A 24,772-nucleotide genomic window follows, 5' to 3' on the forward strand; every position below is an offset into this window, starting at 1 on the left:
CACACCGATTTGGATTATTTTTACCAAAGATATGTAGCAGTATAAAATTTGGCCAAAATGTATGAAGAAAAATTACTAAATTGCAAAATTTTATAACAGAAACAAAGTAAAAAATATTTTTACAGAATTTTCAGTCTTTTTATATTTATATCGCAAAAAATAAAAAACTCAGTGGTGATTAAATACCACCAAAAGAAAGCTCTATTTTTGTGAAAAAAGGGACAAAAAATTCATATAGGTACAGTGTTGCATGACTGAGTAATTGTCATTCAAAATGTGAGAGCACTGAAAGCTGAAAATTGGTCTGGTTAGGAAGGGGGTTTAAGCACCCAGTGGGCAAGTGGTTAAGGGGGCTTGGCAGGGGACGTGTCCTATGCCTACGTGCTTTCCCTAATAGGTGTCCCTCATTCCTTTTTCAGAAAGTTGGGAGATAAGCACAGCAACAGTTACCTGTTTATTATTATTTTTATTACAGCTGCCCTTGTACTTGTCTGGAAGCTCCTATGTACCAGCACATGGCTTTGTTTAGCTAAACTCATTGCTCAGACAGCTATCTCCACAGCGTATAGCGTCTTTCATAAAACGCGCATGTGCGGAAGCCAGTAGGCGCCCTTAACAAAGATGGCCGCTCGCTGAGCGGACATTGTAAGGTTACCGGAAGTGCCCTGTGTAAAGCATGTCAGTGTCCTGAACTGTCCCTGTGTTCGGTGTATTACATATCTAACCGGAGGACGTTTATTACAGCCGCTGGATGTCCGGGTAACGATCGGGAGGCGCTCTCCACAGCAATGTCCGTTCTCCTACGAGGCAAATTTCTCATCCAGGGTAAGGAGCTGTGTGTCATAAGGGGGCCATGGAGTCTTCCACTGCCCTCCTCTGTGTCAGGAAATGCTACTTTCCTGGATGTCATGTTAATCCTCCGGCTTCACTATACCAAGTCCCTGTCCGAGAACAGGTATGAAGAAGAGTCAGATTTGTGACTTCCCTGAGCTACATACCTGTCCTGGGTCACTGCCAGAGACAGCCAGGTAACTGGTATTTTCTGAGTCCTCACAGTTTTCAGATTCATTGTGTTCAATGGCGGAATCAGTGACTGCGCTCTGCCCCCGTATAGTTTTACTTTTAATGGAGGAGATGTTTGTTAGGACCGGTGCACATTGCAGTACAGTGAGGGAAACCTGTGTGCGCTCCATACCTGGGTTTTACAACACGTTCAGAATGTAGTAGGCGGTAGCAGCGCTCAAATTATTCCAGAATATATATATATATCTATCTATTTATTTATTTTTTTTATCACAAGGCTTTGTACATATAGGAATACACGGACACAGGCAGCAGATCTCGCACGCGGTGTTCCTCCAGAATTGGCGACTCATCAGATTAGGTATCGGAATTGACATCTGTGCATGCGTTCCACCGCTACCTGGTTTGCTCATCTGACAGAACACCTGCAGTCAGAAGAAGGCAGCGGACATCTTCCTACACCCAGCTACGTCTTGAATTTCACAGTCATTTTAGCAATAAAGTGAGCGGATATAAATAAATATAGTGTATTGGAATCTGTGATGCTGTTTGGAAGTTACATTTTGTAACAAGCTGGACGGCAGCAGTAGGAAGGTGGCGGCGGCCATGTTGGTACACTCAGCGCTGCTCAGCGCTAAACCTTGAGGCTTTCAAAATGTAGCATCCAAACAGCACCACAGATGTCACTATACTATATATATTTATATACGCTCACTTTATTGCTAAAATGACTGTGAATAAGATGTCCTTCTTCTGACTGCAGGTGTTCTGTCAGATGAGCAAACCAGGTAGCGGTGGAACACATGCGCAGCTGACTGAACGTCACTTCTGTTACCTAATCTGATGGGTCGCCGATTCTGACTGTGTGCAATCTGCTGCCGGTGTCCGTGTATTCCTATATGTACAAAGCCTTGTGAGCAACGATAGAGCTGTAATAATTTGAGAGCTGCTAACACCTACCACATGCATGTGAAATCTTACGAAAATCAAAAACTGTGTCGCGCTCCTCTTCTACAAATAGAATGACTGTGTCTAATGTGATTAAACATAAATGACTCCTATGTAGAAGCTATGCTTCTATTAAACCCCTTGGCACTGACTCCCATCGGCCCTTTAAGGGGTTTGGAATGGAGGGGCTTATGGCCATGTGATTGGCGGTCACATGTTTGGAGAACTCTTCTTGCGATCGGGAGCATTCCATGAGCTGCCGGTCACTGTGTCGGGGGCGCGCACTCTTGGCACAGCTCTGTTGGCGCTATTGCACACAAATATGCGGCTGCTCGGCTCCAAGGCCCTGCCAGATGAGAGACCGCATATTTGCATGCGCTTGATTCCTGCAATTTAATAATGCCAACAAAGCTGTGTATGTATTATTAGCCAAAATGTTGCAAAATTAATAAATGTGTGCAGTGCCAAAATTATTGTCCTCTATTTCAGTGAGATCCCTATGATAAATCAAAAAACAATCTTTCAATCAGTGATATTTTCTTCATGCAATACTCCTCCTTTTGCTTTCGTCCCGCTGTGATACTAATGTCCAATAGTACTCGTGCTCCCCCACCATTAGATGTGCCCTTACCTGATAGCGTGTCACCTCCCAATTAAAGGCATTGTAAAGTCAGGTTTTTTTTTTTATCCTAATGCATTCTATGCATTAATATAAAAAGCCTTCTGCGTGTAGCAGCCCCCCCTAATACTTACCTGAGCCCCATCTCTATCCAGCAATGTCCACAAGTGTCTCGGCCATCCGGGACTCTCACTCCTGATTGGCTAAGACGCCGCAGCAGCGCCATTGGCTCCTGCTGCTGTTAATCACAGTCAGCCAATCAGGAGAGAGGGGGCGGGGCCGAACCGCAGCTCCGTGTCTGAATAGATACACAGAGCTGCAGTTCGGCTTGGGTGCCCCCATGGCAAGCTGTTTGGGCACTCAACGGGAGGGAGGGGCCAGGAGAACCAAAGAGGGACCCGAGAAGAGGAGGATCGGGGCTGCTCTGTGCAAATCCACTGCAACAGAGCAGGTAAGTATAACATTTGTTATTTTTATAGGAAAAAAAAAAAAAACAAGAGACTTTACAAACACTTTAACTACCTCTGGACCGGAAGGACAACTGCACGGTCATGCAACACTGTACCCAAATATAATGTATGTCCTTTTTTTCCCCACAGAGATTTCTTTTGGTGGTATTTGATCACCTCTGCGTTTTTTGTTTTTTTTTTTGCACTATAAATAAAAATAAAAAAAGAGCGGAAAAAAAACAAACAATATTTTTTACTTTCTGCTATAAAACTTAGCCAATAAAAAAATGTAAAATTCCTAATTTCTTCATCAATTTAGGCCAATATGTATTCTGCTACATATTTTTGGTAAAAAAAAATCCCAATAAGTGTATATCGATTGTTTTGCGCTAAAGTTGCAATATACAAACGATGCAATATATTTTTATGGAATTTTTTTAAATGTATTTTAATTTTTTACTAGTAATGGCAAGCCGGGACTTGCGGCGGACAAATCGGACATCTAAGTAACGCTTTTGACACTTTTTGGGGACCAGATACACCAACACAGTGATCAGTGCTAAAAAAGCACTGTCACTGCAGTAATGACACTGACAGGGAAGGGGTTATCAGGGGTGATCAAAGGGTTAAGTGTGTTCCTAGGGGGTGCTTACTAACTGTGGTTGCACTGATTGGGGGAACACAGGATCTCCATCTTGTCCAATTGCAGAACGGCGATCTGCCTGTTTACATAGTTGATTGACATCCCCACTAGCCGATCACGTCATCTAGTGGCTATTGAACGAAACGACGTAGAGGTACGTCATTTCTCGCATTAGCACCACATTGCTGCAGTAAATACACAGTGGCTGGTAGGCAAGTAGTAAAGTGAGGTCAAAAGTTGCTTATTGTCTTGCCCAGGACTATAGTAAGAACTCTCAAGTACTACTTCCTCCTTTTTACTCCTGCATCAGTGTCCTCATTATACATCAGATGTAGTCATGGCCATAGGGATAGGTAAAAAAAGGCAACCATCGTGCTTATATCATTTTTGTGTAAAAACTTTATTTACACTAATAAATAAAAACCTACGCCTGGTGTTTTAGGCCTCATGCACACTAGCCTTTTTTCAGCTGCTGTTTTTAGCTTCAGGCGTTTCTGCAGCCAGTAAACTCCCCAGCATGTTATCCTATGTGTCCATGCACACATAGACTGTTATCAGCAGTTTTCGGCAGGGGCGTTTTCTGGCTGGAAAAAAAACCCAGAACTAGTGGGTTTTAAGAGAAGTTTTTCAGTAAAAACGCTGTAACTCTGATAGAAGCTTAAAAACGCAATTGTCAGCACTTTTGTGGGAGTATAGTTTTGCTAAAAAATGCTACTGCAGAAACACTGAAAAACTAATTCTACCGCTAACACTACTGGTGTTTTTATTACATCCAGTGTGCATGAGACCACACTGCACATCGCATTTGCATATATTATGGCTGTATCCTTGACACTGTATCGCAGTCAGCTTAACAGTCTGTATACACTTCCTCCCCTCTGGACTACGCATGTTGTGATGTCAGTTTGCCCCTCCCATACGCATTACGCCACAGGGTCACGTGGCTTCCTCAGGGGGAATCCAGTTTTTTTCCTTATCCCTATGGCCATGACTACATCTGGTATTTAATGAGGACATTGATGCAGGAATGTTATGGAGGAAGAAGTAGTACTTGAGAGTTCCTACTATAATCCTGGGCATGAAAATAAGCATTTTTTTTCCTCCCTTAATTGGGAGGTAGTTTGCTATCAGCTAAGGGCACATCTGATGTTGGGGGAGGACGATGCTATTGTATATTAGTTTTACAAGGGGACAAATGCAAAGGAAGAGTATTGTATGAAGAAAATATCACTGTTTTTTGATTCATCGTTGGGATCTTACTGAAATATAGAGGACTTTTTTTGGGACACGTCGCAGGTCCCAGAAGATTGCCTGGACATTCAGGACGCACAGCTTGCGCATGCGCAGTGCACACCCAGTTGTGAAGCCGCAAGCTGTCACAGCCGGGTGCCCACACTAGTGATGCCGGCATCATGGAGAAGTGGAGGAGAGAAGTGAGGCTTCGGGCAGCCGCATCACTGGATCATGCGGCTTCCTTCCAGTCTCCTAAGTGTAAACACGAAAGCGACGTCACAGTGTCACTTCCGGTTTACTCAGCTGCCAATAGCGCCGATTAAAAAAAAAAATGATGGTATTCAGAATTTTTGGCGATCTGAATACTTTTACGTGCAAAGGAGGGATTTGGGATCTTTTAGACCCCCGATCTCGCCATAAAGAGTACCTGTCGCCACCTATTGCTGTCACAAGGGATGTTTGCATTCCTTGTGACGGCAATAAAAGTGATCAAATTAATTTTTTTCTTTTAAAACAGACAATGTATAAAAAATAATAAAATAAAAAATTAAAGTTTTACAGCGTTCCTGCAGTGTTCAAATCACACACGTAAGGTATCGCCGCGATCGTCAGAGCGAGAGCAATAATTCTAGCACCAGACCTCCTCTGTAACTCTAACCTGGTAACTTTTTTTTTTTTTTTTTTTTTTTTTTTTTTTTTAAAGCGTCGCCTATGGAGATTTTTAGGTACTGTAGTTTGTCGCCATTCCACGAGTGTGGGCAATTTCAAAGCATGACATGTTAGATATCTATTTACTTGGCGTAACATCTTTCACTTTATAAAAAAAAAAATTGGGCTAACATTACTGTTTATTTATTTTTTTTAATTCATGAAAGTGTCTCTCTTTTTCTTTTTTTTTCCCCAAAAATTGCGTTTGAAAGAATATTGCAACGATCGTCATTTTATTCTCTAGATTCTCATATATAATATTATAATATAATGTTTGGGGGTTCTAAGTAATTTTCGAGCAAAAAATACGGATTTTATCTTGTAAGCAACAAACGTCAGAAATAGGCTTAGGCATGAAAGGGATAATGTGAAAGATATTATGTGAATTGCTGTGTAAATGGATATACCAAAAAGGGGGGTGGGGGGTTTTAGGGATCAGGATAGTCCCAAAAGAGGTCTATACTTCAAGAAGAGTGGGAAATGTCAGCGGTATACTCAAAAATATATTTGAGTATACCACTAACAGTTCCCCCTCCTCTTTTGAGATACGGATCTCTTTTGGGACTATCCTTGTCCCTAACCCCCCTCTTTTTTTCAGTGATGTCCAGGTCCTATTGGTGAACTCCACCCAAGATTTGGTGAGTCGGTACTTTTCCCAGACCCTGACCCATGGTACAACATCAGTTAGGTCCACGTCCATCCATTCCCTCCCCCTCCTCTCTTATCCTAAATAGATAGCTAACATGTCATGCTTTAATGATATCTGCCTGTGGAATGGCAGCAGACTACGGTGCTTAAAATTCTCCATGAGTGATGCTTTAAACGCCTTTACAGTTTGTCAGTTTAGAGTTGTACAGGAGGTCTGGTGCTAGAATTATTGCTCTCCCTCTGACGTTTGCGACAATACCTCACGTGTATGGTGCAATCACCGTTTACATATGCCTGCGGGAGTATGTATGCTTTCACATTTCTGCGTAAGCACAGTGGGACAGGGGCACTTTTAATTTTTTTTTTTTTTGTTTTAACCAGGAATAAACAACATCACTTGTGACAGCATGGGCTGTGACAGGTCCTCTTTATGGAGAGATCTGGGGTCTATTAGACCCCAAATCTCTCCTCTAGCCTCCCATGCAGCTGATCAGACACAGATCGGTCTGATCAGCTGCTTTCCTGGCCGCTAACAGCCAGGTAAACAAAGAGACTGAACCAGAAGTGACCAACTACTCTTCGCTCCCGGTTTCTGGAGTTACAGAGAGAGAGGAACATTTTTTTTTTTTTTTTTTTTTTTTTTTTTTAACATTTTTGAAGCTCGGGCAGAGCCAGGACTGATTCCCCTTGTAAGTTCCAGCAGGCAGTGGGCAGATCCATTGGCTAAAGAATCTGCCCACTTCTTATTGTCAATCACAAGGTGATAGTGAACCTGTTGGAGAACTAGTGTCTCAGCTTCCCTATCAGGCTCATCTTACTGTCAGCATCACTGGAGGCTGTTGGCTGTGAAGCCGAAAGCATCCTTAATGCATAGTGAGAAGTGTAGGGGGGAGTCGTTAGCAGCAACAAACATGCCACTGTGCTACACAGCATACAGAGACGGGCACTATGCCTGTCTCTGTATGCCAACTTAAAGTGGATTTCCACCCAAAAATGGAACTTCCACTTTTTGGATCCCCCCCCCCCCCCCCCCCTCCAGTGTCACATTTGGCACCTTTCAGGGGGAGGAGGGAGCAGATACCTGTCTAATACCTAATACAGGTATTTGCTCCCACTTCTTGGCATAGAACACCGTGGCACTTGCGGTGACCTACGCCACTTCCGGCGCCCACTCTGTCCTCCCCCCACCGCTGTATTCTGTGAGACACAGAACACAGCAGGGACCAGAGAGGATGTGCAGCGTGACTCAAGCATGCGCAGTAGGGAACCAGGAAGTGAAGCCGTCAGGCTTCACTCCCTTATTCCCTTACCGAGGATGGTGGCGGCAGCAGCCGAGAGCCAACGGACAGATCGGCTTCGGCTGCCGACACCACGCGCTCCCTGGACAGGTAAGTGTCCATATATGAAAAGTCAGCAGCTGCAGTATTTGTAGCTGCTGGCTTTTAATATTTTTTTTTCAGCGAACCTCTGCTTTAAAGTTTACAGTACGTTCTTTTTTTTTTTTTTTTTTTTTTTTTTAATTTGGTGCATTTATAGCACCACTTTGTAAAAGTGACACTATTAAGAACTGCCTGAATCTTCCAAATGTGTTGTTAAAGCTGCTGAAACTGGTGGTAGTGATTTTTGAATCCGGCACAGGCCACTTTAAAGAGCCGTACCACCAGAAAAGTGTTAGCTCTTCTAAAGTTGAGGTATAGGAAAAAACGTTATTACAGTATTATCTACTACCAATAAGGTATCTCAAATGATGTGCATTCTACCGGTGGCTGCTGCTTCTTTCTTTTAAAAACTGTTTTTCTACATGTAGCCTCTGATGGGACGTCTCTACTGATGATCTGGCAGTGAAACTGACAGTGGAGACTGGAGCACAGTGATGACAGTGGGTCGCTCGCAGTGCAGCTCCTCCATTCAGAAAATGTCTTATATTTTTGTTAAAGATTAAAAGGCATTCTGAGGTTTGACAAGGGGCATATAAACCTTACAATCTCCCCTTGTCCAATCACAGAACGCCAGATAATGAAATCCTAAACTCTCCTCCAGTTTGATAAAAGTACTGGAAGTGCAATTATCCATATCATCAGGACGGAAAAGATGCAGAACTGGTGTTTCCCCCAGATATTTAGAGAATGTCTAAAAACATCATCCAGCTGACAGGCTGGCTACTTACAAATGGGGGGGCCAACATATAATTTGTTATATGTCTTCAGTCCGTGATGTTTCCTCAATCCAACAATTCCTTAAATTTAAAAAATAAAAATTCTAACTGAAAATTTAAAATTTTTTAAAGTTTTTCATGTTAATGCAAAATTTGTACACCGATTGCTCAGCTTTAAAATATCACTAAGGATCTAATTATTTATTCTTTTTGTTTTAGCTATCCGTCCAGCCAGTAGTACTGCCAGTGTTCATGTCTCTCCAGCAGTTGAGGTGGACACGCATGAAAACGAAATTGTAAACCCTGAATTCACCAATCGGAATCCTCGTAACTTGGAACGTCTGTCTCTTGCAGTTAAGGATCGTGGCTGGGGCACAGTATGGCCAACCAGGGCATACTGGCATAGGTAACGTCAGGCGCTACCAAATAGTCTTCCTTTTAATAATAATTCTATCTTTAACCTCTTTACGTGGACTGCCTCCTGGCCCTTTAAGAGTTCTAAAAGCCAAGAGGCGAAGGCAGGCATTCGGGTTAGGGGTGCACCTAATGGAAATTTTGGTACCAAAACCGAAAATGTAGGATGCACTTTGCTGAAAACCAAAAATGACAGTTTTTAAAAAATTATTCATATTTTTATATATAATTCTAATGTATTCGACTTTTTAATTAATATCAATTTAAAGTAATATGAATTTATTGTTTGCCATTATTGGCACCTTTAGTACAAGAAAAGCTCAAGAAAAATGCAGTCTGCAGTCTCTGACCATCTCTTGTATCGTGTCTGCAATCTCTTACTTAAACACGCTGCTAATAGTATTAGCATAATTTCAATTTGGTGCACCTATAGCAGACATGATACAGGAGATGGTCAGAGACTGCAGACATAATAGAAGAGATCAATGCAGCCTCACCAGTGCTTGTGGGATGCAGCCTTGCCAGTGTCTGGATCAGAGTGGCGATCTCCCGCTGTGTTGCGGAGCTGGATTTGAACTGCCCGGGCTGCAGTAACAGTTTTCCGCCTCCTGTGATCACGCCACACTGATTCAATGTCCCGGCATCGGATCAGTGTGCTGTCTATCACAGGAGGCAGGACATTGTTACTACGGCCCGGGCAATTCCGCTCCGTGACAGAGATGGCAGCTCTGAGAGGGACTCTGAGCCCCCAGGATGACACCCCCACACCCCATCCTGGTGGCTCAGAGTCCTCCCTCTCAGCTTTTTGGCTAACATGTTTCAGTGACTGAAATTTCGGTGTACCACTAATTCGGGTCATGTAACCACTGTGATTGGCTGTCACAGCGGTTACATGATCGGAAAGCTCCCGATCGAAATTATGCATCGGGAGCTTATTGATCCCTGCCGGCTACCATTCTGGGAGCATGCTGTCAGTTGTTTTTAACAGGGCATAATAATATTATTATACAAGGGAGCATTTTAGTGCATATAGTACTTCTGATTTTATATGTGGATAAATATGCATAATTTCTTAGGCAGATTAGAAAAAGGAACAGTCTACGTAAGCAAGCTTATTCAGTTCATTTAAAAACTGACATACAAGGGGAGGTGTGATTTACTGACAATGATGGAGATTTTTTTTTGATTGAACCTGGTGCTAGTTTTACTTATGCTCCTATGTGTACAGGCCCATTGAAAACAATGCGCTGTTACATATAGTTACATAGTTGGTAAGGTTGAATAAAGACACTTGTTCATCCAGTTCAACCTGTGTGGGTGTGTGTGTTCATGTTGAATATTTTTCAACTATCCCTGTATATTGTCTTCTTAAAGATGCATGCCAAAATCTTTTAAAACCATCAATACTTCCTGCTGACACCACTCATTGTGGAAGAGAGTTCAACATCCTTATTGCCCTGACAGTGAAAAACCCCCTACACGACTTAAAGGGGTTGTAAACCCTCATGTTTTTTCACCTTAATGCATCCTAAGCATTAAGGTGAAAAAACACCTGGCAGTGACCGCCCCCCTCGGCGAGGACGCACTGTCCCTCTCTACACGGGGTCCCGACTCTTAATAGGGTAGATCGATAGCAGCGCAGCCATTGGCTCCTACTGCTGTCAATCAAATCCATTGACCCGGGTGGCGGGGCTGAGTCTATATGTACCAATATAGCATGAATATACTTCTTTTGCAGAAATAAAATACTTTTCCTATAATTCTTCACCTGCTTACCTCACTCTCTTGTTTAAACACACTGCTCGATTACATCTGCCTTACTTCCTGGTCATGACTCAAGAAGGAGTTGACCAGCTGACCTCATTTAGCACACGCCCTGCATCATCTACCCTCAGCTGGTCAACTCCTTCCTGTGTCGTGACCTAAAGTCTGAACAGGAAGTAAGGCAGAAGTAATGGAACAGTTTGTTTAAACAGCTATGAAGAGAGTGAGGTAAGCCTGCATAGAATTAATGGACAGATAGACAGCTGCCTTTTTTTTTTTTTTTTTATGCAAAAGAAGTAAATTAATGCTATATTGGTACATATGGGAGCTGAAATTTAGGAAAATAAAAAATGTGAACTTAGCCTTTAGGGCTACTTGCATCCAATCCTGGCATTTAGGTTTGCCTGGGAGGCACAAGTCCAAAATCTATGACAAGCTGAAATGCGCTGCAGCTGGGCGGGGCTGAACACTGTACTCAGTAGTACTTGCTTTTAGCACCATATATGTTCAGAGACATATGCCAGAAATGCAGGTATGCTTTTTTTTTTTTTTTTAACTTGCAGATTTATTGATATGTAATGCCATTTTGCAACTTCTAAAACTAGCAAATACTTTTTATAGGTTTCTTAAAGATGAATGGTCTGGAGAGAGGCAGAATTTTGAACCAATTTTCAAACAAGATATCCAAGTATTGCAAAGAGTGCAGACCGAGTGATTTGTATAGTAAGAGGCATAGAGGGTATCTGTTTCCAGATACCACCTCCTTGTAGCATAGGACTACAGAGGAGTTTTACTATATCAGGGGAGGGAGGAAAAGGTATTACGTTCCTTACATGTAATTTGTCCTTTATCAGCTTTTCTATATATCTAAAGATGTAAGGGAAGTACAGAATAAATAAATTCAGACTGTTTTAAAAGTATATTATTTGTGTAAAATTATTAAAAAAATGTAATTTCTCTAATGCCAAAAAATGGTGGGGCATTCTCTGCAGAACCATCAAGTTTACCAGTAATAGCAAGGTACAAGCGATGGTACCGCTATATACTCATCCACTCACTCCTAATAAGAGTGGGGCTCAGTGGCAAGGCCAGCATATAAAAAGAACAGAACTGTACCAAGGTAGAGGATAAATAGAGGAATCCATCCCACTGAGACATTGTATTCTGACAGCAGGACCCTGTGCTTTCAGAATACATTGATGAGTATCTACAGCCACTAATCGAGAAGTTTTTCAAGAAGTCTGTTCGACAGATGTCGATCAGAAGCAGCCACACATGGATACATTTCAAAGCATTTATTTATTTATTTATTTTTTTATTTCAATTTCTTTATAAGTTTTATCTGTATCAAAACATATCACAATTAGCGAGGTGCAACCTCACAGTAACAACAATATACACAGGTTCTTAATACATATTTAACCCCCACCCCAGACCGCTCTCCCTATACCCACCCCATCTCCCTTTCTCGCACCAGATCTATCCTCCTCTTTTCACCTCTTCCTCTTCTCCCTCTATATATCTAACTTATTTGTTCCTCTAAGTTTTTTACATTATCCCATCGCTTCAGCAAATCTTATTGTTAGCTTATAGTCGACCCATATTTTTTTTTTTTGTTAGAGTTAGATTAGGTTTGTATTGTTGTCTGTGTCCCCGTTAGGGAGATTCATCCTCTCCATTTGTCCTGTTTACCATTATCATTGAAAGTGAAAGTAAAGAAAATTCCAAATTTTGGGTTGTCCCCAGAAAAGTAATTGAAGGGAAATCTTTCAATGAGTACACTAGTTCTGGTGAGATGGGGGTCCCTAAGAGAATTCCTTAATTTGCAGGGATTTCCTCTCACTGCCTGTTTGGCTGTGGGATAGGAAGTGAAGGTAAATCTCCCCAATGAGACAAAGATGGCAGAAATAAACCTTACAGGAGTTACAACCCCCCACTTTACTCTACTCTATTCAAAATGAAAAAGAAAGTTTTGACTATAGTTCTACTAAACTGAACTGAAAAAAATAATCTTCAGGCTGTTGAATTTCAGGAGAAGAGCATCAGGACACTAGATGCTGCATTGAGTAAACTACCGTTAGGAAAAGGGATTTCAATAAGTAGGGTTGTCCCGATACCACTTTTTTAAGACCGAGTACAAGTACCGATACTTTTTTTAAAGTACTCACCGATACTGATTACCGATACTTTTTTTTTTAATGTCACGTGACAGTGTTTTTTTTTTTTTTGTTTTGTTTTGTTTTTTTACAATGCTTTCTTTGTTTTCTTTTTTTTAGGGAGGGAGGGGGTGGATGGTATCTGTGTTTTTTTTATTTTTTTTTATTTTCATTTTTATTATTTACAATAATTTTTTTTTATTATTGATTGCAATACTTTTTTTTTTTTTTTTTTTTTTTTTATTGGCCCTGTTGGGGGGGCTTTGTGAGATATCAGGGGTCTTAATAGACCCCTGAAATCTCCCCCTTGAGACAGAGAAAGAGACCAAGGATAGAGATTCCCCAGTCCCTTTCTCTGCAGCCTCAGCTGCACTGAAAATGAATGGAGAGAAGACAGCGGCTCCTCTCCATTCATAAACTGACACATCGGAATCAGATGTTACAATGTTTCAGTTATGTGAATGGACAGTCAGTGATCACTGACTGTTCATACAGAAAAGGAAGGAGGATGACATGGAGAGGAACAGCAGAATGGAGGGGGACACAGAGGAAAACTGGAGTGGGACAGCAGCACAACGGCGGGGGACAGCAGAAAGGAGGGGGCATGGAGGGGGGCTGGAGGAGGATGTGGGGACAGTCAGCAGTAATCATGTGTGGGAGAGTTACAGGCACCGATCACCGCTGTATAGATTTCACTAAAGCAGCTGAAAGCCGCTGGGGGGGAAGCTTGTAGCTCCCCCTCTCACCGATCACAGCTGACTGTCCAGGTATCGGGTGAAGCATCGGGAGCATGTCCCCGAGTACAAGTACTCGGGCAAATGCTTGGTATCGGTACCGATACTAGAATCGGTATTGGGACAACCCTATCAATAAGCTTAAGTTTACACATCTGGCACACTTTGCTACTCTTCTGAAAAAGGATCCATGGTGGATGGTTTTCTGACATATATACACATATATACACATATATACACATATACACACATATATACACATATACACACATATATACACATACACACACACACACACACACACACACACACACACACACACACACACACACACACACTTCCCTCCAACCACTTTGCATATGCTGCAGAAATCTCCCTCTACTAAGTCTGGCTGCAGCCATTTTAACAGTGGGCAGCTGAAGTTGCTGCCTATTCACTTCCTGGATTTACACACAGGCACACCTCCAGCTTTGCAGCTCTCATTGGCCCTCTGATTCATCCCCCTCTCCCTTCCTGTCAAACTCTCACAAGCCTGAGGGAGAGAGCTGTGCATGATGTCATACGCCTAGGCTGTTTTCCAGACAGGAAACAGGAAGTGGGCTGTATAAGTTATTTACTGGCAGAAAAAAAAAATGTTTTACTATCCAAAGTCCAAACAAGGGCAGAAGATTTTATAGATGGAAACTTGAAAAAATGACCGAAGGTCCGCTTTAAAGTACAAAATCCTCCAGATCACAAAGACAGTCTTTTTCAAGCCTGGATTACAAATGCATAATGTCAAAATGACTTTTAAATAGCAACAGCTGACCCAATCTATAATAAATGCAAGAGGAATCATGGAGATCTCATCCACATGCTTTGGTGGTGTCCCATATTTTATTGCTACTGGGTGTCGGTAGACGCCCTCAATACAGTTTTTCAAACCAAAACCATGTATACTGGGAATATTGGATGATAGTAACTTGTCATCGTATGAGATTGAGGCTTTATCCAAATCGCTGTTTCAGGCTCCTAAATTGCTCGTTTAGCACAGGAAACTGGAGACTTCCCCCAACCTAGAGAGGAGTGGATATGTGCTGTGGGGAATACTTTGATAAGCTAATATACCTCCACTGTGGATGCCCAGCAAAGTTTGAAAGATTGTGGGAATCCTGGTTGGCTTCCCCAGGCACCTCTTTGATTTAGTGTTCTACAGATGATTGTAATCCTATACTCCTCCAAACCCTGGGAGTCTGGGTCGGGACTACTCTTGTGGATATCTGTTCTATGTCAGTGGATTTACTGTACTTATACCAGTGTAACTTATTGTGAATCTTTTTCCACTGTAAGCTACTTTCTTATGGCATTTGGTATACACTGACATTTTTTGTTTGGTGATCTTTCCTGGACTGTATGTCTGAAAGTTTAATAATCTTTACTTATTTAAAATAAATAGCATCCGTAGATGGCCATTAGCTGATTACTGTCACCATAACTTCATCTTAAATTTCTTCCTTTTTGTGTTTTTCAGGTTACGTTTGGAACGCACTGGACACCATGTTACCGCATTGGTGGAGCACACAGATGGCAGCATTGTGCTCTCTGCCTCTACCAGAGAATGGTGTGTGAAAAAACATCTCTATAGCACCGTAGATGCAATGGCTTGTGAAAATGTAGGCAGAGTTTTGGCTCAGCGCTGTCTGGAAGCGGGAATACAATATATGCTCTATCGAGACATTCCTTGGGTATTTCGATCTGAATCGGTAAGATAAATGCTCACCCAATCCTGTGTGTAGGAGTAAACTATTTGTAAAGCTGGTTTCATCAATGGATTTCTTCATTAGCGGACTCTGGCATAAAAATACAAAAATTGCCCAACAATGTCTTCTTCCAGCAAGCTTCGACTCTCAGTCGGTTCAGCAGAAAACGGCCGAGATTCAAACCGTGTATGGGCAGGCTGAATGTACCTGGCCGTACACGGTGGGGCACGTACAACTTGGCACACAGATGTACCAAGTTGATCGATCAACTTGGGTACAACCAGCATGCCGGGTTTTACGTGCAATTGTCGTTAGCAGCTGCTATAGCCACTAGCAATAATCCCTGTCTGCTCCCGGTGGGGAAGTCTTCCGCAACCCCCTGGCAGGGAGAAGACAGTGGCCCGGCAGGAGGGATTCCCACATCAACACTGTCTGTGTTGATGGCGAAATCAAGCAAATTTCTTGAGTTGCAGGAAAAACATTTGCTTCGCATATAGCTGGCCTAAGGTGTGTGTGTGTGTGTGTGTGTGTGTGTGTGTGTGTGTGTGTGTGTGTGTGTGTGTGTGTGTGGTTTTTTTTTTTTTTTTTTTTTTTTTTTTTTTTTTTTTCTGTGCCCAGTGCTACCAGTTTGTTACTTTTAGACACTTGGTACCTCTTTATCCAAATGTCACCAGGTTGCCGCAGCTCCTTTTCAAATCCTTAGAATTCCTTGAAAAATTGTAACATCGTCATTTAAGGCCAGTACAAAGTTTCATCCTTTTTCTCCTTGATATTTAACTGCATTTTACTTTATAGATCCAAAGTTAAAATAATGAATTGTATAGTGTGCAAGGAACTAACCATTCGACAGCCATGTCTGCCTCAATAAGGATTAGTTAATAACCTAATAATCAGAATGTTAAAGCGCTATTAAAAAATCCTCCTGCAAGATAATGTCATAATGTGAATGGGGTCATGGACTGTGGTTAGACCTGGATAGCCACATGCATCTTAGATTGTTATATAGATTCTGATATGTACTTCTTCTGATGAAGCAGCTCGGACCGTGAAATGCGTAGAGCTCATCGATGACCCTCTTCTCCCCCCTCTTTGTATAGAATGAATATTCTTTAAGTATGTAAACAGTAAAAAAGGAGGACAGACCATATTGGCCCCATAAAGAATGAGGAAGGACATCTGGTTACAAAGGATGGGAAGATGGCGAAGGTATTGAATTAATTTTTCTCCTCAGTCTTCATGAGTGAATCGGGTGGGGGCGATGGGCTTTAGCAACCAAAACTGCAGTGCTTATCCTTGTGACATGTCACAGGAAGCGCCCTCATGGCTAACAGAGGACAGAATTAGACTTGAGAAACTTAACATTAATAAATCACCACCCGAGGGTACTTGGAGAACTCAGTCAAGTAATTGCCAAACCGTTGTTCTTAATTTTTCCTGACCATCTGACTGGAATGGAACCAGCGGATTGGAGAAAAGCCAATGTAGCACCAATATTTAAAAAGGGCCCAAAATACATCCCTGGGAATTACAGACCAGTTAGCCTAACATCAATAGTATGCAAGCTCTTGGAGGAGATAAGGGACTACTTTATACAAGATTTTAGTAACGAGAACAGTATCATTAGCAGTACTCAGCATGGATTCATGAAGAATTGTTCTTGCCAAACCAATCTATTAACCTTCTATTAGGAGGTGAGCGTCCAAAAAGGAAGGAATGCCCGTCAATATACAAATGCCATACTGGTGACCCCAAAATAGGGATAAAACTTTTTTGCAGAAGGGAGTGTAACAAGACTCATTGCCACTCATTAAAATTAGAAGAAAAGAACCCTATAGAGGGTTCTTTACTGTAAGAGCGGCAAGGATGTGGAATTGCCTTTCACAGGCAGTGGTCTCAATGGGAGGGGGCATTGATAGTTTCAAGAAACTATTAGATAAGCACCTGAACGACCACAACATACAGGGATATACAATGTAATACTGACATATAATCACACACATAGGTTGGACTTGTGTTTTTTTTCAAGCTCACCTACTATGTAACTATGTAATGTACATGGTCCATTTTTTGACAGAGCAGTTGGTTATTTTCACTTACAATTGTGATAAGCTTGTAGAGGGCTGGATATTTGTTTGGGTACACCTATTCTAATGATTCTAAATCTTTTCCCCACATTTTTAATGTTTTATGTACACTGCTCAAAAAAATTATAGGAACACTTTGAAAACACATCAGATCTCAATGGGGAAAATATCATGCAGGATATCTATACTAATATGGAATGGGGAATGTGTTAGAAACTAAATGATGCCACGTCGTTTGATGGAAATGAAAATTATCAACCTATAAAGGGCTCAATTCAAAGACACCCGAAAATTAAAGTGAAAAAATTATGAAGCAGGCAAGTCCATTTTGCTGAAATTTAATTGCAGCCACTCAGAATGGTATTCAGTAGATTGTATGGCCCCACATGCTTGTATGCATGCCTGACAACTTCGGGGCATGCTCCTAATAAAAACGATGGATGGTGTCCTGGGGTATTTCCTCCCAAATCTGGACCAGGGCATCACTGAGCTCCTGAATAGACTGAGGTGCAACCTGGCGGTGTCAGATGGACCAACACATAATGTCCCAGAGGTGTTCTATTTGATTTAGGTCAGGCGAGCGTGGGGCCATTCAGTGATATCAATTCTTTCATCCTCCAGGAACTGGCTGCATAATCTCGCCACATGTGACCAGGCATTGTTGTGCACCAGAAGAAACCCAGGACCCACTGCACCAGTGTATGGTCCGACAATGGGTCACCCTGAAACCTAATGGCAGTCAGGGTTGCATTGTGTAGCCTGTAGAGGTCTATGCCTCCCTAGACCATCACTAACCCACCACCAAACCAGTCATGCTGAATGATGTTCCAGGCAGCAGAACGTTCTCCACGACTTCTCCAGACCCTTTCGCGTCTGTCACATGTGCTCAGGGTGAACCTGCTCTCATCTGTGAAAAGCACAGAGCGCCAGTGGCGCACCTGCCAATTCTGGTTTTGCAGTTATGCCAAAGATTTGTAGAATAGCAGTTTTTACCCACATCCCTGAATTGGTACAAATACAGAAACAATTTCCTCTATGGGACTTTGAAAGGCAGAAACTCCTTAGCAATCAAACAGTGTTGAAAACTTCTTTATATTTTATTAGAAAAGTTTAAAATCGTGGAGGTGTAACATGATTAAAAATCAACTTGGATGCATATACAAATAAGTAGGGATGCACAAATACCATTATTTATATATATATATATATATATATATATATATATATATATATATATATATAATTTTTTTTTTTTTTTTTTAACTTCAGCTGTCAGCAATGGTACAAAACATTGAAAAGTTATTTACAAATGCAATACTATTTTTTTTTTTTTTTATTGGGAATGTTTTATAGCAGAAAGTAAAAAATGTTGTTTATTTATAAAAAGCGCAGAGGCGATCAAATGCCCCCAAAAGAAATCTCTATTTGGGGGGGAGAGAAAGGACATAAATTTTATTTGGGTACACTGTCGCACGACCGCGCAATTGTCAGTTAAAGTGACAGTGCCGTATCGCGAAAAATGGCCTGGTCAGAAAGTGGGTAAAACCTTTCCGGAGCTGAAGTGGTTAAAGGCCCAAGTGCTTTAGTATTTTGTGATTGCCCTCATAGCAAGCCACTTGCTATCGGAGCTCTTGGGGGAGGTGATTCCAAGCTGTGCTTTGTGTGTCCATAGACACACCCAGAGCAGCTAGGCCCTGCCTCCCACTCTGTCTCCTTACATGCTGTGATTTACAATGGCTCCCACTGCTGCCTCCATGTCCACTAAGGAGAAAGAGAGCACCACCACTGCTCTCTGGCACAGCACTGGTTCAAGATCAGAATCGGGTAAGTATATGGGGGGGGGGAGGAGCTGGACAAAGATGCATTCTGATAAGACGCCTACCTTTACAAACACCACTTCCAGCCCAATGACATATATACATATGATGTCCTGGACTTTGAGTGGGGATATCTGAATGATGCCTGCAGCTACAAGCATCATTCAGATATCTTTTTTGGCTGGCGATTCTGTGTACCGTAAGAACAATCATAGCGGCAGTTCAGCCGCTTGATTGTTCCTCCTGGTGGCGGGAGGGGACATCCCATCTCCCCCCCCCCCCCCCCCCCCCCCCGCCGCTCTCTGGTGCTTCTACCAGCTCTCCCGTGGGATCGGCGAGCCAGGGAATGAGTCGGTTGCTGCTGGAAGTTGATCATAGAGATTTCTGGTGACCAGCTGGTCCCAATCATCTCTATGACCTTCAGAGGCCCGGGCGCGACTTTATGATGTCACGTCCGAGCCGGCGGATGTAAACAATGATGGGGGCTCGGCTGGAAAGGCAGACACTGTTCATAATTTTATTTATTTTTTTTTTTTTATATCTCGTTTTTTTTTTCAAACTGGAGGAAAGATGTGGGGTCTTGTAGACCCCAGATCTCTCCATAAAGAGGACCTGTCGTCATGCACTAATCCTTTTACAAGGGATGTTTACATTCCTTGAAATTAGAAATAAAAGTGATTAAAAAATAAATAAAAATTTAAAGAGAAAGTGTCAAAAAAAAGTAAAATAAACAAATAAAAAAAAAAAGTAAAGCGCCCTGCATGCTTGCGCACAGAAGCGAACGCATGCGCAAGTCACGCCCACATATGTATGGCGTTCAAATCACACATGTGAGGTATCGCCACGTACGTTCGCAAGAGCAACAATTCTAGCCCAAGACCTCCTCTGTAACTCTAAACTGTTTACCTGTAAAAAAAAAAAAATGAAAGCGTCTCCTATGGAGATTTTTAAGTACCAAAGTTTGGCACCATTCCACAAGTGTGTGCAGTTTTAAAGCGTGACATGCTAGCTATCTATTTACTCGGCGTAACATCAGCTTTTACATTCTACAAAAAAATTGAGCTAACATTACTGTTTTTAAATTCACAAAACTATTTTTTTTTTTCCCAGAAAAAAAAACGCGTTTGAAAAATTCCTGCGCAAATACTGTGTGACATTACATTTTGTAATGACATTTTATTCCCTAGAGTCTTTGCTAAAAAGCATATATAATGTTTGGGGGTTCTGTGTAATTTTCTAGCAAAAAAATTATGATTTTTACATGTAGGAGAGGAGTGCCAGAATAGGCCTGGGATGAAAGTGGTTTAGTTCCAGTTTAATAACTGTCGGTGAGCCAGAAATGTGCTCTTACCTTCCTCTTTGACATACCAGCACAGTGTACTTTTGGCTCTGCGTTCAAAAGTATGTGGTGTCAGCCCTGCCTACTTGATTCTGATGCATTACAAAGACCATCTCCGTAACCCCCTCTTGTATATACAGAGCAAAGGAAGTTATCGGCTCACAAGATTTCTTGCAAAATTGACAGGTATTTTTTTTTTTTTTTCCCACTTATTGAACAATTACAATGAAAAAACCTTCCGTGGTATAATTAGCAGATCAAACGGAGCAAAAAGGAGAGAGAAGTTCATCGTTGGGGTTTGCACAGACCTGAAGTCTCAAGCCTAGGAAAGCAGAGTCTAGCAGAGATCTATAAATGTGAATCTACTGATCTCCCATGGCTCTGTATTGTGAGTGTCTCTGCCGTGGTCATTAGACCACAGGTCTCGTGGTACAAAAGGTTCATGCCCTTTCCTTTCTGTGTGTAGTGTTTTTCTTGGCTGCTGAATATAGAGTGCTATAATTATTTGGTGTTTTTTTTTTTTTTTTTTTTTTTTTTTTCTCCATGAAAACATAACGCTTGATTTAAATGAAGAATCATTTTATGATTGCACTCTTTGTGTGCAGCTTTTGTATTTCCTGAGAAAATGGAAACCCTTGAAATGAATAACCATAGCTCATTATTGCAAAGGTTTATTAAATTGCACAGTCTAAGCTACAATAGTGTGTATGTATTTTATATGGAATAATAAGCCTCATTAATCTCATGGTTGCTCACATGTAAACTCCTGTGGTTGACACTCGGTTCAGTGGGTGAAAAAACAAGCAGCGCATATTGCCATGTCAATATAGACACAGGAGTGCCCTTATTGTTTTATCATATTACTGTACACTTGTGTGTCTCTGTATTTGTTCTGTTTGAGCTTAAAAGCATCCTTATTTATCTTGGATGTAAAAAGTAGCAGTTCATAAATGTATTCATTAGTCTGTTGGATGATGGATATCTAAACATTGAAAGCTCATCAGTCCATTTGGCACTCACATTGCCCGTGACTGTTCCCAGCTGATTAAGTAATTGTGGGAGGGAATGTGTCAGATCAGATAATCAGAGGTTGAATCTGAATTTTGTTAAAGACCAACATTAACCCAAGCTAAGATTGGTCATGGACAGCGTGACGTCTCGTCAACAACACAATCGGGTTAGCCAAGTGCTGCCCCTTAAAGTGATTGTAAAGTCTCGTCTCGTGTGTGTTGTGGTTTTTTTTCGTTTTTTTTTTTTATAGAAAAAAATAAATAAAAACATGTTATACTTACCTGTTCTGTGCAGTTGATTTTGCACAGGGCAGCCTGGATCCTCCTCTTCTCGGATCCTTTTTTTTTTTTTTTTTTTTTTTTTGGTGCTCCTGGCCCACCCCCCCTCCTGTTGAGTGCCCCCACAGCGAGCAACTTGTTATGTGGGCACTTGAGCCGAGCTGCAGGCCCATGTATCCATTCAGACACAGAGCTGCGGTTTGGCCCCGCCCCCCCTCTCTCCTCATTGGCTGAGACACAGCAGCGGCGCCTTTGGCACCCGCTGCTGTCAAAGTCAGTCAGCCAATCGGGAGTGAGTCTCACTCGGCCGAGGCACTCGTGCACATCGCTGGACAGAGATGGGACTCGGGTAAGTATTAGGGGGGCTGCTGCACACAGAAGGCTTTTTATCTTGATGCATAGAATGCATTAAGATAAAAAAAACCTTCTGACTTTACAGCCACTTTAATTATAGAAAGTTTGCTTTGTGTAAATAGTGACAATAATAACATAGGGCAAGCAGCAAAACTATATTGTGTTGGAGTACCCAACACTATAAATCTTAAATATTTAGAAGATGTGCTATCTCACTCTGTGATCAAATGATAAACAAATTCATAAATATAATACAAAGTGCAAATCAATTACAATCGTAACAAAAAGTTCAAATAAATGCAAAATAACGTGCAACATACTAATCATAATTCATATATTATGCAAATCACATGAAGCCTATTGGGGGCTATTTCAATGTCCATCCACCAAAAAGTGACTTGTGCAATAAATACTGTCTGCAAGTGTTCATCAGGATAAAGTGGACCAATACTGATATCCTGCTGCCTCTTTTCCATCACTTCGGTGCACCTCCACCACTACACCCATGGGCACACAAATCGCTTTCCAGAAGGTGCGGCCACACAATATTGGCCCAACTACATGTTCTATAATAATCTAACGCCATCCTACTCAGAACGGTCCTGTTCTCCGTGGCTCGCTGTGCCGGGATCAGAGCCGCCTGGGTAGCCATGGACATTGTACAGATCACAGCAGCGCTCTACACACAGCACATTTAAAAATTGTGGAAGCGCAATTTTCTAAAGTGCTGTGTGTAGAGTGCTACTGGCTGCTATGATCTGTACAACATCCCCGTCAACCCAGGGTGGCACGATCGAGTTTATTATTTTAAAATGCTGCCTCCTTGTATTGATCCTCTAGAACCTGCTGTGGTATCGCCCAACTCAACTGGTGCAGAGCATGCATTGTAAAAGCTCCATTTTTTTAAATTCTGCAGAAAGCATTTTTTCCTTTTTTTTCCCTGCAGAAAGGGGACATATTGGCATCTATTATTACTTAAATTGCCCAGTCTTGCAGAGAAAAAGTAATGATAAATTCACGTCCACCATGCAGTGGCTTCTGGGGGTTGGGTCTTCTGACCCTTGTTGGGCCTGTTGGTACAGTTTGGTTTTCCTCATTGGTCCCTACCCTTCCTGTTTATTGCTTGGGGACATCCCATGGTGTATGAATACTCTGCCTGTCTCTTGTACTGTAAAATTAGGAGGAATGTTGACTTGCCTGTAAATTCCATATCTGTGAGTAAAGGACACTGGCAACCCTCCCTTCCATTCCTTTGTGTTCTCTCCCCTCACTGAGTGGGGTAGGAAGCACCAATGTGGAGTGCCCTCTATAAAGCTTTGACCAATGTCCAATCACCTGAAGGTACACACCTACAGCCCTGGTGTATGAATATTCTGCTTGTGTCCTGTACTCTACTCCAAGAATTAGAATATACTGGTAAGTCAAAATTCTTCTTTTTTTCCTATCAGAGAGAGGCAGGGAGCTTCCACTGTGCTCATTAGAAAATCCATGGTGCTCCAAGAATACTTTGTCATATATTCAGTGATTATTTGTAAACGCAAAGTCTGATTATTAAAGTTTCATGCAGTAAAACTTTCAGTTTCCTTTAGCTCCTTTTGGCTGAAACTATTTTCTCAGCCTCCTGTGTAACAATAATAATTTATAGCAATACTAAGCATATAATTAAGTAAATGATTATTATAGTGTTTGTGTGTTTGTGTTTTTTTTTTTTTTTTTTATGTATGCAGATTGCATTGTCTTATTGCAAGCAGCAATTCAAATTATGTCTTATTTGTGCATTTGTTTTCTAGGTGCAGCGGCTTCGGAAAGCAATGATCGAAGGTGGAATATTATTAACAGAACCCCCCCGCAAGTATGAATAACATTGCCAAGAACAAATAGATTTTAGTGAAGGAGACTAACCAAGCTGGTCAATATGCAAAATTAATCAGTTTTTTGGACAATATTCTGGATTTGTTTTATTGAGATTACAACTCTTTTCTTGGTGTGTGATGTGTTTTTTTTTTTTTTTTTTTTTTTTTTTGTAAGTCTCTATTTTTGTTGGACCGATTTGCCACCATTTTCTGTCTCTTAGGAAAGTCCCCAGGATGAACTACAATAAAAACCCAACTGCCCCCTAACCCTCAATGGGTGTTTTTTTTTTTTTTTTTTTTTCTACAGAACCCCATATCAAGTTTGACTTTTGACTTTACAAAGTGATGTATGTTCATGTTTTCTCTTTAAAGTGTATGCCAATCTTACCATGAATTTATTTGGTGAGCTCTGGAACTGCAGGCCAACATAAAAAGAATTAAAAGCTATACAGGACATTCTTATAATACTTGTGCAAAAGTTTGAAAAATAAATTTTGGTCTATAAAACTGTCTTGTTTTCGTGTGGTGCATAGGTATGCTTTGATGTATTTGAAGAAATTTGCCATGCTTTAAATGGCAAAGTATTATTAAAAATGTACTAATATTATAACAAAGTGAAACTTCTGCCAAAAATCATGATCTCAGGACCTCTGTTTATGTATACATATGTATTCTACTTTATTGCTCTTTTATACTTGTATTTAGAAACTTCATGAGCCTTCACCACATCCCCATACATTCGCATGGAAAAAAATTGCCACTTGAGTTTTGGTAATTGCCTGTCTGCTGCATAGACAATAAAG

The 24,772-nt window shown here is 41.4% G+C and overlaps 1 protein-coding gene across 2 annotated transcripts; it reads left to right on the forward strand.

The window, feature by feature from the left end:
• Positions 1–596: 596 nt before the first annotated feature.
• Positions 597–24,476, forward strand: MRPL18 (mitochondrial ribosomal protein L18). Of its 2 annotated transcripts, XR_012242789.1 has the most exons (5): positions 597–825; positions 8,646–8,832; positions 15,005–15,236; positions 16,331–16,439; positions 23,907–24,476. XR_012242789.1 is itself a non-coding variant. In XM_073618909.1 (4 exons), exons 1-4 carry the CDS (start codon positions 789–791, stop codon positions 23,976–23,978), a joined length of 528 nt encoding a protein of 175 aa, XP_073475010.1. In that variant the 5' UTR covers positions 597–788; the 3' UTR covers positions 23,979–24,476. The 2 variants fall into 2 exon arrangements, 1 of the variants encoding a protein (XP_073475010.1); XM_073618909.1 differs by lacking the exon at positions 16,331–16,439.
• The last annotated feature ends 296 nt before the right edge of the window (positions 24,477–24,772 follow it).

Source organism: Aquarana catesbeiana, linkage group LG03 (assembly GCF_042186555.1).
Source record: "Aquarana catesbeiana isolate 2022-GZ linkage group LG03, ASM4218655v1, whole genome shotgun sequence".
Classification (NCBI taxonomy): Eukaryota; Metazoa; Chordata; class Amphibia; order Anura; family Ranidae; genus Aquarana; species Aquarana catesbeiana.

Bases quoted from the DNA above. Each gene is read 5' to 3' on its own strand.
- MRPL18 (XM_073618909.1), top strand. From the start codon at position 789: ATGTCCGTTCTCCTACGAGGCAAATTTCTCATCCAGG. The intron at 8,833-15,004 runs GTAACGTCAGGC...TGTGTTTTTCAG, and splicing joins ACCAGGGCATACTGGCATAG to GTTACGTTTGGAACGCACTG. The intron at 15,237-23,906 runs GTAAGATAAATG...TTTGTTTTCTAG, and splicing joins GGGTATTTCGATCTGAATCG to GTGCAGCGGCTTCGGAAAGC.